Source organism: Equus caballus, chromosome 7, assembly GCF_041296265.1.
Source record: "Equus caballus isolate H_3958 breed thoroughbred chromosome 7, TB-T2T, whole genome shotgun sequence".
In the NCBI taxonomy this organism is placed as follows: domain Eukaryota; kingdom Metazoa; phylum Chordata; class Mammalia; order Perissodactyla; family Equidae; genus Equus; species Equus caballus.
In genome coordinates, this window is record NC_091690.1 from 80,173,605 (window position 1) to 80,186,460 (window position 12,856).

Sequence of the window (12,856 nt, forward strand, 5' to 3'; positions counted from 1 at the left end):
CTGTATCCCCATCTTCTATGTTGCTGCAGCCCAAGGAGAACCAGGCCAGGACCATTCATGCCCTATGCTTAGCCAAGGTTGTCCTACATAGTAGTGGGATGGGGCAGGGGGTTTCAGGCTTCTCCTGGGTCCCCCCAGGGTTTGAATCCTCTCCAGGTGCATAATTCCTGCACCCAAGAGCCATTCCAGCCCTCCCTCTATTCCTGCTATAGAGAAAGCTGGTCTCTTTTCTGCTCCCCGCTCCCTCCTATGGGTTCCACACTCGCTGAGGTGAGGCCTGTGTGGCCTCTTCTTGGGGGCAGCTGTGGACTGCTATGGGACTTTCTGGGTGAAGGGTCTCCTACTCAGGTCTTCATGGTGTCCAGGATGGTGACCCTAGCTCATGTAAGCATGGCACTTCACAGTGTAGATCTTGGCCCCATGGCTGCCCCAGGAAAGAGATCATCCTCATTTCCTGGGTGAGGATGGTGAGACAGCAGTAAGTGGGGCCACCATGCTGGACTTGGCAGGTTCCATGCCATGTTGAGCTGAGGAAGCCCCCTGGCAAGGTCTGGGGTGGGAAAAGTGGTGCTGGGGTCCTCTTAGAAGGCCAGCTCTGCTCTTGGGGGCTTTCAAACTCTGGCTGCCTGACTTTGAGTCTATCTCATTGTGAGTGAATTAATTGTTGTGCAACCTAGAGTGGTAAGACAAGTTAATTACATAATTACTGCAAAATGACACGTTATTTCATGGCTGCAATATGGTAACTCTGTTGGAAACAATTGTAATTGCCCAGAAACTGCATTCGAGTGGCTCTGTTATCTCTCGATAACCATGTAATTAACTTGTGTTACAACTTTATCTGCAGCAAACTCTGAAGTTAGGAGTTGGGGCCTTTGGGGTGGGCACAGCCATCCTCGACCTAAGGGCCCAGGGAGGGTCTGGCACTGGGGGCTCTGCTACAATCCAGGAAAATAATTTGGCATGTTGAGTGAGGAAAATTCCTCATTATGGACTCCAGCCCTCAAACTCATGCACAATCTCATGTGGTCACATACAGACAGCTCCCCAGTTTCGTCAGACCCATGCAAAAATACCCACTGGAGCTGATGCACTGTCTCTTTGCCCTTCTTCTCTCACATACACGGGTGCAGCTCCTTCACCGAAGGTGGGTGCCCCAAAGTTGAGAACTCCTACCCCAAGATCTTTGGCCCCAGAAATCCCTCCCCACAGACGGGAGCACTGAGCACAAAACCACAACCGGAAGACGTGGCCTCCTCCAAGTGCCCATAAGAGCCCAGCCATCCTCGCACTTCCCTCAAAGTGAAGGAGCAGGCCTGGGGGTGGGGTGACGGGAGGTCCCAGCCCAGTGCAGCCTCGCCCCCCACCCCCACCCCCCGACCCCAGCAGCCAGTTCCCTGCCCAGGGGCAGGCAGGGCTTGAAGCAGTGTGCTGGCTCCCTCAGCCCTGGGCTCTGGGCTGTGGCCAGGGTAAAAAGAATCTCCAGGGAAGGAGGAGCGAGTGGGCTGCTGGGAGCCTGTCCATATATCCTTCTTTTTAATACCGTTCAGTGATACCTTTTCAGTTCCAGGCTCTGTGCTTGGTGCTGTGGTTGCTGCCAAGACCAAGACAGCATCCCTTGCTGCCCTGGGGGAGCCAAGCTGAGCCAGTGGAAGGAAAATGCCCTGGTGTCTGCCTGTCGCCTGCTGGTCTGGCTGTCTTCTGGCCTGAGTGCCTGCCAGCTTGCCTGTCTGTCTGTCCCTACCTATCTCTGCCTACGCACCATCTACTGTGTGTCTATCTCTCCTGACTGCCAGCACATGCATCTGTCTGCCTGAGTGTCCATCGGTTTGTCTGCCTCTGACTCTCTGTCACAAGTCATCCTGTGTCTGCTGGATGGAACTGGCCTGTCCAGGTCTCCCCGAAGTGTTCGTCCTCACCATAACGTGCTCCATGTATTTCCCTGGCTTTCTACCTCCTCCTCAAGGGCACCAACTGTATCCGATCCATGATTCATCCTCATGCCTGGTGCTTCCAGCATGGTGCTGAGACAGAGTGGATTAAGGTTTGCTGACTGAATGAAGGAAAGCCTCTAGCCTGTGTGGCTGAGTTATAGGACAGCAGGAGTGTTTTCGCTCACCCAGCAGAGTAGAAAGCCGGGCCCCAGGTCAGGCCCTGGCTGCAGGGAGGAGACAGCACACGCTGCCACCAGGGAAGAGGGGTTTAAGGATGGTACTCCCATGGGAGGGGGCTTGGGATTTGGGGTCCTACCGTGGAGCTGGGTCCCTGTCTGGGCAGTCTGGGGGTCTCAGTGGGGGGATGTAACACAGGAACCCAGCGAAGAGAGGGTTTTATCTTGTGTTTCTTCTTCTTGGGGTCTGGGGCAGGGGGAGGACACCCCGTTCCCACCTCTAGCTGGAGGGTGCTGAGGGTTGTCCCCTTCCCTCCAGCTTCTTCCCCCCTAGAGCCCACCTGGAGCTCCCCTACCTGGCAATAGCACAGCTGGAGCCCCAGGCCCTGCTCCATGTCTGCCCCCCCAGGGGCCAAGGGGAGGGCCCTGTCCCAGTCCCAAGCTGAGAGGACGGGCCCCAGGTCTGTGTCAGTCATGTGACCAATGCAGAGAAACCTCCCCAGAAACATTCATAAGTTTAATCCACGCCAGTAATAAAATCGCATTACATTTTTCATAAAATAAATGTTCCCATTTATATACAGAAGACAGACTGTACAGGCCCAGCCTGGCCCCAGGAGGGTCACACACAGACGGGCGGTGGTGGAGGAGGGGCCGTCCTTCCCAATGAGGACAGAGGAGTTCTAATCGCAGGAGAGCGGCTGGCCGGCTAGGCGGTGGGCAGGCGGGCAGACGGACAGACGGGCCTGGAGGTCAGGCGCTGGGCATTACTGAACCTGGGATTCAAAGGTGCCATTGAGCTGCCCCTCCTCATAGTCCATCTGACACAAGATCATGTTGTTCTTCAGGAAGAATTTGTCTCCCACACAAAATCTGGAAAATCCAAGCAGGAGAGAGAAGCCATGGAGGGGTCCCAGACAGGGGGCTCCAGACAGGACCCAGCCTGGCCCAGGAGATGGACATGTGAGAAGTGAGGTTCTGGGGAGTTTTCTCCTTGAACTTTCCAGAGGGGATCCCCAAAAGTCCCACAGCAAACCTGGTCAGTCAACCTGAGTCAGCCCAGCCCTTGGCCAGGCCTTGCAATCTGGGGTGTAGGAAAGACAGATGGACAGACAAACCTGGGCCACAGGCCTTCCACAGTCTGGTCTCTCATGGAGGTGGGGACAGGGGTGGGGTTGGTGGGAAGGTGTAGGAATAACTTCACCCTCCCAGAGAGGAAGAAAAAGAGAGAAGGACAAAGAAACAGGAAAAGACTAAGAAAGGAGAGAGATGGAGAGAAGTAGAGACGGGGAAGGAGGAAGGGATAAAATGATTTTTTATCCCTCTGTTCCCCTCCCCAACTTGAGAGGATAGCTCAGTGAAGGGCACTCTTCCCCTAAACAGAATCTGTGGGTTTCCTGGAGCATCCTTCTAGGAGGAGGTGGCCCTGTCCCACCACCTTCCTCCTACCCAAAGAAGGCCCTGTGTTGGGCACCCCCAGTCCTCCTCAAGTATTGGAGGATTCAGCCCTTCTCCCAAGATGTCCCCAGGGTGGCTGAGGCCTTTAGTGGGACCCCAGGGTCACAGGCCCAGTCCCAGCAGATCCCAGTCCAGCCACCAGGTGGCGCTGCAACTTCACCAAGCCCTCTTAACAGGGTCTAGCCAGAGCCCCAGCCAGACCAAAATTCCCTGCAGGTCCCTCTGGACGTGACCCTCTGGGAACACTAGCATGAGATCCTTCCTGACCTGAGGGCTTCTGATCAAAGGGCCTGCCTTCTGGTGCTAGGCCCCCAGCCAGGGCTGAAGGGCTCTGGCTGCTTAGGTCCCTGGGGCTTCCCACAGAGCTGGGGTACTATGTAGGGCCCAGTAGACCAGAAAGGAGGCAGGGTTGGAACCAGAACCACAGGTGTGAGTGGCCGTTTCCTGAAGGGATTTCAACTTCAAATCTAGAACCCCTTCTCACTAGAGCATGCATGCAGGCACATGCACACAGCACATGCACAAGCATACAGGGCACGCATACAGGGCCCTTGTACATGCACACGCATACTCACCCATCATGCACACAGAGCACACACATACTCAGCTTGTACATGGACATTCAAAAACACACACATGTACATGACACTCACACTGTGCATACACAGTGAGCTCATACATGCCCCCCATCCATTATCTTCACACAGAACTGTGCCCTAAAAACATGCACACACACTATTGAGTGCACACATTTGGCTATGGGGCTCAGGCATACATAAAACACACATATGCACATGCATGCTCATGACAACTTGCACACACAGAACCCAGATTTGCATGCATGCCTCCAAAGCACTCCTGGTCTGTCCCAGAGGGCATCATGGGGTCTGGCGAGCAGGTGAGCGGGTCGGGTCTGCTGTGGGTGCAGCACTCACCTCTGGTTGCAGAGCTGGCAGGCAAAGCAGTCAAGGTGATAAACGTTGTCCCGGGCCCGCATCACCATCTCGAAGGCTGGGATCAGCTTGCTGCAGGCGGCACAGTTTCCTGTGGTGCCGAAGAGCCTGTGGAGGGAAGGGTGCAGAGGGCTCAGGGGCCGGCCAGGGAGCTGGGGAGGCAGGGCAGTTGTCTCCACCCAGGCCCCCAGCTATCTCCCACCTCTGTGGGCTTAGCAGGTGGGCTTGGGCAAGGCAGTAGGAGCGCAGATAGCAGCACTGAGATTCTGCCAAGAGACTAGGCTTCAGAGAAATTGGCACATCCACCCGGGGAGGTGAGTGTAGGGGCTCAGGGGTCAGTCAACACTGCCCACCCCCAAGCTTGACTGACAGGACCCCCTCCCAGGTTCCCATTGTGGTTTCTCAAGTACCTGGGGCCACCAGGAGAACACTGGGCTGGGCCTTGAGCAAGGACTCAAGATTCACGCAAGCTTGACTTTAGAGGCAATCTGCTGACCATGTGCTGTGTGTCCTCAGGCAAGTCACCAAGTCTCTCGCTTTTCTTTTTAGGAAGATTGGCCCTGAGCTAACATCTGTTGCCAATCTTCCTTTTTTTTTTTTTTTTTTTTTGGACTCCCCAAAGCCCCAGTACATAGTTGTATATCCTAGTTGTAGGTCATTCTGGTTCTTCTATGTGGGACGCCACCACAGCATGGCTTGATGAGTGGTGTGTAGGTCCACGCCAAAGATCTGAACTGGGAAACCCCAGGCCGCCGAAGCAGAGCATGCAAACTTAACCACTCGGCCAGGAGCCGGCTCCTCGAGTCTCTCTGAGCCTCATTTATTTCAACTGTAAAACGAGGATTGAAATACATCCTTCACAGGCTTGTTTTGAAAGTTTTTGTAAAGTCTCAGTCACAACTCATTCAGTAAACACTTCTCTAGTGTTCACCATGTGCCAGGCACTGTTCTAAGAGCTTGACAAAGATCAACTCATTTAATCCTGACAACAACCCTATGGGGGTCTTTTTCTGCCACCAACTCACCATGTGATTTGCCTAAGTCCCTTTTCCCTTTTCCTGGACCTCAGTTTATCCTTCTTTAAAATGGGAGTGCTGGTCTACATGATCCTGTTCAAAGGTGCTTCTAAAACAGGACTGATGCCAAAAGGAAGTTCCAAGGACATCAGGCACAAGGCCTCTTTGAGGTGGGCACTCCTCTTCTTAGCTGCTACTTGCAAAGCTCTAGAGATGGGGAGCTCACTGCCCCCCATGCAGACCAGTCCTTGCCTGGATGTTCCACTGGTCAGAACCAGCAGGCTTCTCCTGGTTGCTTTCCTGCATAGCAGCCCCAAGTGAGGCAAGGGGGCCGAGAGGCAGCAGGAGGCCCCTCTAATCCCTGATTTGTCCAGCTCAAGCTCAGGCGCCTGCAGACGGGCTTGGCTCCATTATTCATCAGCCCGAGCTGCCCGGTGGCTCAGATTAAGGCAGACAAAGGCTGGGCCACAGCACCTGCCTGCTAAAAGGGGCCTTACTGCACCCCATCCATGAGCAGTGGCTGCAGAGGGGCAGACCCTGGACAGCCATTCACTGGGGCTGAGCAGCTCAAGGAAGCCCCCTCCCACCCGGCCCACTGGCCTACCTGGCCCCAAAGTCATTCCCTGGTCTCTGCCAGAGCCTAGAAGGATACCTCCAGGCTCCAGTAACTGGAAGGGCCCAGAATGTTTGTGGGTGTTTCCACTCTGCTGACAAGCCCATCCCGCATCACGGTCCTCCCTCTCCAGGTCCTGTGGACTCATTGGATGGTCTGCCACCTCCCCTCCACCCGGTACGATCAGCCCCCAGTGATGTCCTAAACCTCCAGACTTGAAGGTCCCTTCCAAGCTGTCGAGGGGCAGTGCCCAGGGCATCCTTCCTTAACCTCTCCTCTGGCCCCAGCCAGGAGCAATGAGTTACAGATCCTGGTTTACTGCACCACTTTAAAAAACTGCAAAAGGCAGCAGTTAAAAGAGAAAATGCAGGCAGGTAAATCTTAGGCTCTTGGGAGAAGTAGGGGAGCCTCCGCTGATAACCCCACCCCCCTAACATGCCAAGTCCTGAGCAGAGGAAGTGCCACGAGGCCCTTGGCCCGACCTATTAATTAATGCGATGGGCCTTCCTTCCCCGTAAGGCCCTGCCGCCACCCAGCAGCCTGCCTGGGAGCCAAATGCAGGCGCTGGGTCTCAGCCAAGGCCCCCGCTTTGCGGCCTCCTTCCAGCCTTGCTGATGTCATAGATGGCCTGAGGGAGGGTTAAGTGGGGGAGGCAGCCCCAGGGAACAGGATCCAGGTTGTGGGGGAGGGTAGGTCAGAGCTCTGAGGAATGCGAGGCAGGGAAGCATTAGTCCTTTCACTATTCACAGAGCAGTAAACTGAGGCTTGGAGAAGGTTAGAAGCCAGAAGGCTCAGAGCTAGTTCAAACCCAGGTCTGTAAGCTCCAACATCAGCGGTCCTTCTCCTGGGGTCTGGCCACCTGCCACACTCCCCAGGCATTGAAGTGTCTAATCCCAGGCCCCCCTGGAAAAGGGGAGCGGGAAAGGAGACTGCATCAGGCAGGAGGGGCCCAGGAAAGTCGGAGCCTCCCCACCTGCTCCTGGAAGCCCCTCTGAGGCATCCCATCCCAGATTCCAGGGACGGGCTGGGTCAGAAGCACCTGGCAAAGGCAGGGGCAGCCAGGCTCGTGCCCTCAGGCAGCTTATCTCAAGTGCTCAGTGGCCACACACACCTGCCCAGGACCTGTGCTAGACACTGAGTCCAAGGGGTTAAAGGCAGGGCTCTGTCTTGGGGACTCTTCGGGTCTCTGGGGGAGCAGGCAGGGGACAGCAGACACAGGCTGTGCCCACTGTCTGGACCAGGGGCAGAGCGCACGGGACTTGGTGGCTGGGCTGCCAAGCAGGAGCCAGGCTGGGGCGGCTGCGCACCTCAGGTAGTCGCGCCTGCACAGGATGAGGTTGGCCTTGGTGTAGAGGGTGGAGCCCACCTCGCCCAGGCGGCAGTCGCAGCAGGCGCACTTGAGGCAGTCCTCGTGCCAGTACTTGTCCAGCGCCTTCAGCAGGTAGCGGTCCTTGATCTTGCGGTTGCAGCCCGCGCAGCCCTTCTGCTTCCCTTTGGGCTGGACGGAGAGCATCGGCACACCTGCGGGGGGAAAGATGACAGACAGATGGACACAGAGTCAGCCCTGCGGTTCTGAGCCGCAGCAGGGCACATCCCCCTGGGAATGGAGCCCACTGCTTCTCACTGCTGGCCCCTCAGGGTTGGGGCTCCCAGGAGCCCTCACATCCTCCCCAGTGACCTCCTCCCCTGGCCCTGGTCCTGTCCTTTGGGCAGCATGGCATAGACTGTTCCCCCACCCTGTGAAGGTCCCTCCAGAAGCCGCAGGCAGCACTGGGGAGCCCTGTGTCAGCTCTGCTGCAGGGCACACACACAGCCCCAAGGACCAGCCTCCCTGAAGCCCTCTCAGGCAGCCACCATCCCATTGGCTCTTTCAGCAGCCCTAAAAACAGAATCTCATAATGGCCTTGGGGTCCACTAGAACTCCCAGATCTTTTTGCCACCTCAAGACTTCCTCACATTGCTTGTGTTTGACCATTTTAATCTAAAAAGTCAGCCTGCAGCCTCTTGGTCTATTCATGCAGAACTGTGGAGGTGTCAAGAGGAAAGTGAGATGCCCCTGTGACACTCCCAGGAGGGAGCAGGGGCTCTGGAGCTCCTGGCACGTCCATGTGGGGAGGCAGCTGGATTCTCCTCAGGAATGCTTCTACCTAGATTCAAACTTCCTATCTGCCGTGGCCTGAGGGAAGGGAGGATCTGAGCCTCTGGATCCTTGCTCATCCCACCAGGATAAGAATCTGAGCCACTGGGCCTCTCTCAGGGCCCATATAAGCTTCCCAACATACAAAACAGTGCTGAGTACGAAAGGCAGGAATCTCAACAAGGCATTCACTGAAGGGAGGGGAAGACCTCCCAGCAGGCAGGCGTGTGCACTCATGCACACTCCATGCACACAGGCACAGTGTGCAAGCACGTGCATGCATGTGCACAGAGGCACGGGCTCCTGGCCCCTGGCCCTGGGGCCACAGGGAGTGACCACAGAGAATGACAGTTGAGGAGGAGGTGGAGACAGGTTGGGGAGCCTGGACATCCACGTGGAGCCCTGAGGCTTGAGTGTGGCAAAGACTAGGTTTGGAGGGAAGTGAGGGAGGCTCAGAAGCCCTGACCTGGACAAGGGGTTGCCCGTGAGAGCTACCTGAGAGCCCCCCATGGAGGCGGTGGGGTTGGGGGTGCCTCCCCTGACCAAGGTTCAGGAGAACAGAGGGGTGGACTCTGGAGGGAACAGCCCACCCCTGCCTGCCCCCCCCCTCGGCTTTCCCACAAGCCCCTGAAGTCTGCCCTCCTCCTGGCCCCATTCTCTCCAAGGGTGGTCTGTACCCTCCAGGGCTCTGGGTTCAGCTCCTGTCCCTCCCTCCCCTCACTGCCCCCAGCCCAGAGTCTGAGCTGCTTCCTTTCCCTTCGCTCTTCCAGATGTGACCGTTCCTCAGGCTTCAGGGGAGAGAACCAGCCTCCAAGGGGCCTCAGTCTCAGAATCCACAGACGTCGGGTCAGAAGGGCCCTCAGAGTTCCTCCAGGCAAGTGTTCTCATTCTACAAATGGGGAAACTGAGGCCCACACTGTTCAAGGAGCTAGTAGAAACCACAGATCAAGTTGGCCCCGGGGGTCCTTCCCCTGCTCCTGCACTCTTTCTCAGCTTCGCTGCCTCCTCAGACTTCCCTTGGGGAGGGGGTGGCCCCTGGGCCAGGGTGGCCCTCCGGAGCCCAGGAACAGCGGGTCAGGTGAGGGCAGGGAGGAGGCAGCCCAGGCTGTGATGGGCTCTCTCCCTCCCCACTCCAGCCCTGCAGGGCCGTCTGTTAGCTGGGAAGTTTGCTGCCTAATTTCCTTAATGCAGTTCTAAAGGTTAATTGGTCTGAGAGAGTGATGGGGCTCAGGATGACTATGTCCTCAGGCTTGCCTGTGTCTCCTCTGGCAGGGTCCAGCCTGGTCCCAGAGCTCTGAGAAACCCGGGGAAGCCAGCTGGAGAGCAGGCACCCCTGAGAGCAAAGGGGAACCCTTGCCTGTGTCTCCTCTGGCAGGGTCCAGCCCGGTCCCAGAGCTCTGAGAAACCCAGGGAAGCCAGCTGGAGAGCAGGCACCCCTGAGAGCAAAGGGGAGCCTGTGAGTCTCCTTCCAAAAGGCCTGGCCTACAGGGGCAAATGGGGGAGAGGTTAAGAGAGCTGGATGTGGGGAGGTCTGGGGGTCCCAGGCTGGGATTACTGTCCCTGGGGCCTGCGGAAGGAGCACCCAGCCAGCATAGCTCTGCATATACATACCAACTTGGAAAATCTCAGGCCAGGCCTCTAGCACAGCCCTGCAAAGGCTGACTTTCCCCTTGCTCACCTGGGCTGGCAGCAGGCCTGGCTCTCTTCCCAGCAGTCCCGGGCCCTCCAGGGGCTCTACACTTGTGCCATCACTGGCAGGGGGGGTGAGTGGCTGGACCATCCACACGCAGGGGATACACCTGGCCCACAGGTATACCCCCAAATGAAGGAGGATCCCAGCACTAGGAGTGTCTGTCCTGGTCCATCTTCCATCTGGCTTGGCTCCGGGACAGGCTGGCCTTTCAAGCTCAGGCCCCAGCATGCCTGGCCCCTGAGGCTGCAGGGTTATGAACTATAGCACCAGCCAGCAATTCCGTCCCCAGTGGGACCTGCGACCTAGACGACCCAGGGAGGCCATGCGGAGCGAAACTATAGGCTGCCCCAGGTCCCCTGCCCCCTGCCCGTGCCCAGGCTGGTCCTGGCACACAGCAGGTGCTCTGTAAGGCCTGGTTGCTCTGCTCTAGGGTGCTGCACTCTGCCTCCTGGAGAACTCTTAAGAAGCTACGTGGCTTCTGCCAGTGTCTCGTGTCCACTGAGACAGGGAACGCCAGGGCCAGCGTGGCTGAGGAGGTCCCAGAGCTTTGGGGACCTTAAGCTTTCTCTGTCTGGCCAGGCTGAGGTCCTGGGAGAAGTCTGACTCAGCCCTCCCTTCTTTAGGGAACACACACTGTGTTTGCTCTCACTGGGCTAGTCCCGGAGACTGGACAACACTCCTGGAAAGGTGCGGGGGTTGAAGGGGGCATCTGTGGTCTCCTGCTCCCCAGATGGAGCGACGTTCCCCAGAGGGTCCGGGCTTCCCCTCCCTGGCCTCCTCCCCAGCCCCACCCGCCGCCAGCCGGCCCTGCAGACACCTCTCCCCACCCTCCTCCCCTGCCTGGCTGTGGGAGCTGAGCCTCGGGGCCATGCACTTTCCATTAAGGAGATAGCATCCCTTTGCTGAAGTCCATTTGGGATCCATTTTAGTGTTATCTAAAAATCAAATCTACATGGTAATCCTTTTAATGTACTTCTGACTTTAGAAAAAACCAGCTTTGCGCTCCTTCAGGAAAGGTTTTAAAGCATTACCCAATAATTACTACTCACCCATGAAAACACTGATATTCGACAACGGCTGGTGTTTGCCCCTGCGCACACGCATGTGCCAGCTCCGCTCAGACGCACACACGGGACGGGCAAAATAAACCAGCTCATCAGCCCGTGTGTTCCCCTCAAATCTTAGGGTGTGGGGGTTGACATTTGAGGGGAGCTAGGCCAAGCCCCTACCCCGCCTCTATGCCGGGCAGCCAACGGTGGAAGGAGGCAGCCTCGCCGTCTGACTCATCGGCTGCCAGACTCTTACTCGCAGCTCTTTAATCTGAGGAAAAGCCAGACAGTCCGGGCAACGAGAGGGACTGCCAGAGGTCATTCGGCCCTTCCTGCACCCTCCCTCCAGCCAAGAGAGAGGCCCTCCTCTTCACATGGACCCCCCCAGAGTGGTCTGCAGGGCCAGACCCAAGTTCTCAGCAACTCCTGCCCACCTGTCCCAGGCCAGGTTGCCCTCAGACCCAGCACTCAGACTTCTCCCTACTGGCCCCTGGGGCCCAGCGATCCGATGCCTCCAGTTTGCACAGAGGCTGAGCCTGGCGGTGCAGAACTCCCGCCGCCTCCCAGGGGACTCCTGCGAGGCCAGTCCTCCACCCCAGAATGCCTGCCCCACCCAGCCCAGGTCACTCCAGGCTATGCCCTGTGGCTCCCCTGCTGGCAGCCACACCACTGGCAAGTCCACCTGGCATTTGAGGCCCCCTCTCACATGCCAGCATGTCCTCCTCGGCACTCCTGGATCTGGTCCCTGCAGAATCCTGGAATAATGTCCCTTTCCATCCTGCAAATTGATCCTGTTTGCTTCTCTAGCAGGGCCTTCACTCCACCACTGCTCCAGGGAGAAATGCCTTGTCCTGCCCGTCCCCACTGTCCCCAAAGGTCACAGTCACAGTGGGGTTGAAGCTAAGAGCACAGACCTTGAACTCAGAGAGCCAGCTTTCCAGTCTGGGAACTGTCCCAAGTAGCTGGAGGGCCTGGAGCAAATCCCTTCACCTTTCTGACTTGCATCTGTGAAATGGGGGCCCCGATAGTCTCTTCCCATACAGACTGCGTGAGGGTAGACTAAGTCATGCCTGTGAAGCCACAGCAGAGTCTAGCAGCCAGAGGGGGCCTGCAAATAGGAACTGGTAGCAGAGTTAAGATGCCCCCCAGCATGTCTTCCTGGCTCTGACACTTGTTTTCTTTCTTCTTTAACTTTTTTTTTTTGAGGAAGATTAGCCCTGAGCTAACTGCTGCCAATCCTCCTCTTTTTCCTGAGGAAGACTGGCCCTGAGCTAACATCCATGCCCATCTTCCTCTACTTTATATGTGGGATGCCTACCACAGCATGGCGTGCCCAGTGGTGTCATGTCTGCACCCGGGATCCAAACCAGCAAACTCCTGGCTGCCAAAGCGCAACGTGCGAACTTAACCACTGTGCCACTGGGCCAGCCCCGCTTTAACTTTTTATGTTGACATAATTTCAAAGTTTCAGTAAAGTTGCAAGAATAGAAAGAATTCCTGTATACCCTTCACCCAGATTCCTTAAACATGAACATTTTTCCATGTTTGCTTTATCCTTTTCTATCTACCTACCTACCTATAATGTTTTTCCTGACTCATTTTAGAATTAGTTTTAGACAAGAAGCCCCTATACCCCTTAATACTTTGGTGTGTATTTCCTAAAAGCAAGGATATTCTCTCACACGACCACAGTACAATTACGAAAACCAGGAAATTATCATTGATATAACACCATTATTTAATATACAGACTTCATTTGGATCTCACCACTTCCCTCAATAATATCTTTTATAGCAAAATAAAATTCTGGATCATGCATTGCATTCA

General features: G+C 56.3%; 1 protein-coding gene and 1 long non-coding RNA gene across 9 annotated transcripts in view; one reads left to right on the plus strand and one right to left on the minus strand.

The window, feature by feature from the left end:
• The window catches only part of LOC102149611 (uncharacterized), a 61,960-nt gene that overhangs the window by 46,143 nt on the left and 2,961 nt on the right, over positions 1-12,856 (plus strand). For all 4 annotated transcript variants that reach the window (XR_011440696.1, XR_011440695.1, XR_011440697.1 and 1 more), the window contains one exon: positions 9,058-9,161. This is a non-coding gene — a long non-coding RNA (uncharacterized lncRNA). The remainder of the gene's footprint in view (positions 1-9,057; positions 9,162-12,856) is intronic.
• LMO1 (LIM domain only 1) overlaps positions 2,615-12,856 on the minus strand; it is a 41,382-nt gene continuing 31,140 nt past the window's right edge. For 4 of the 5 annotated variants that reach the window (XM_023645982.2, XM_023645981.2, XM_001504901.5 and 1 more), the window contains 3 exons: positions 7,458-7,671; positions 4,504-4,629; positions 2,615-2,983 (listed from right to left, as the gene is read on the minus strand). In XM_023645982.2, coding sequence (XP_023501750.1) covers positions 2,878-2,983; positions 4,504-4,629; positions 7,458-7,671 — 446 coding nt within the window. In that variant the 3' untranslated portion in view covers positions 2,615-2,877. Of the gene's footprint in view, positions 2,984-4,503; positions 4,630-7,457; positions 7,672-11,029; positions 11,189-12,856 lie in introns of those variants that run through there. The other variant, XM_070273378.1, reaches the window with a different exon arrangement.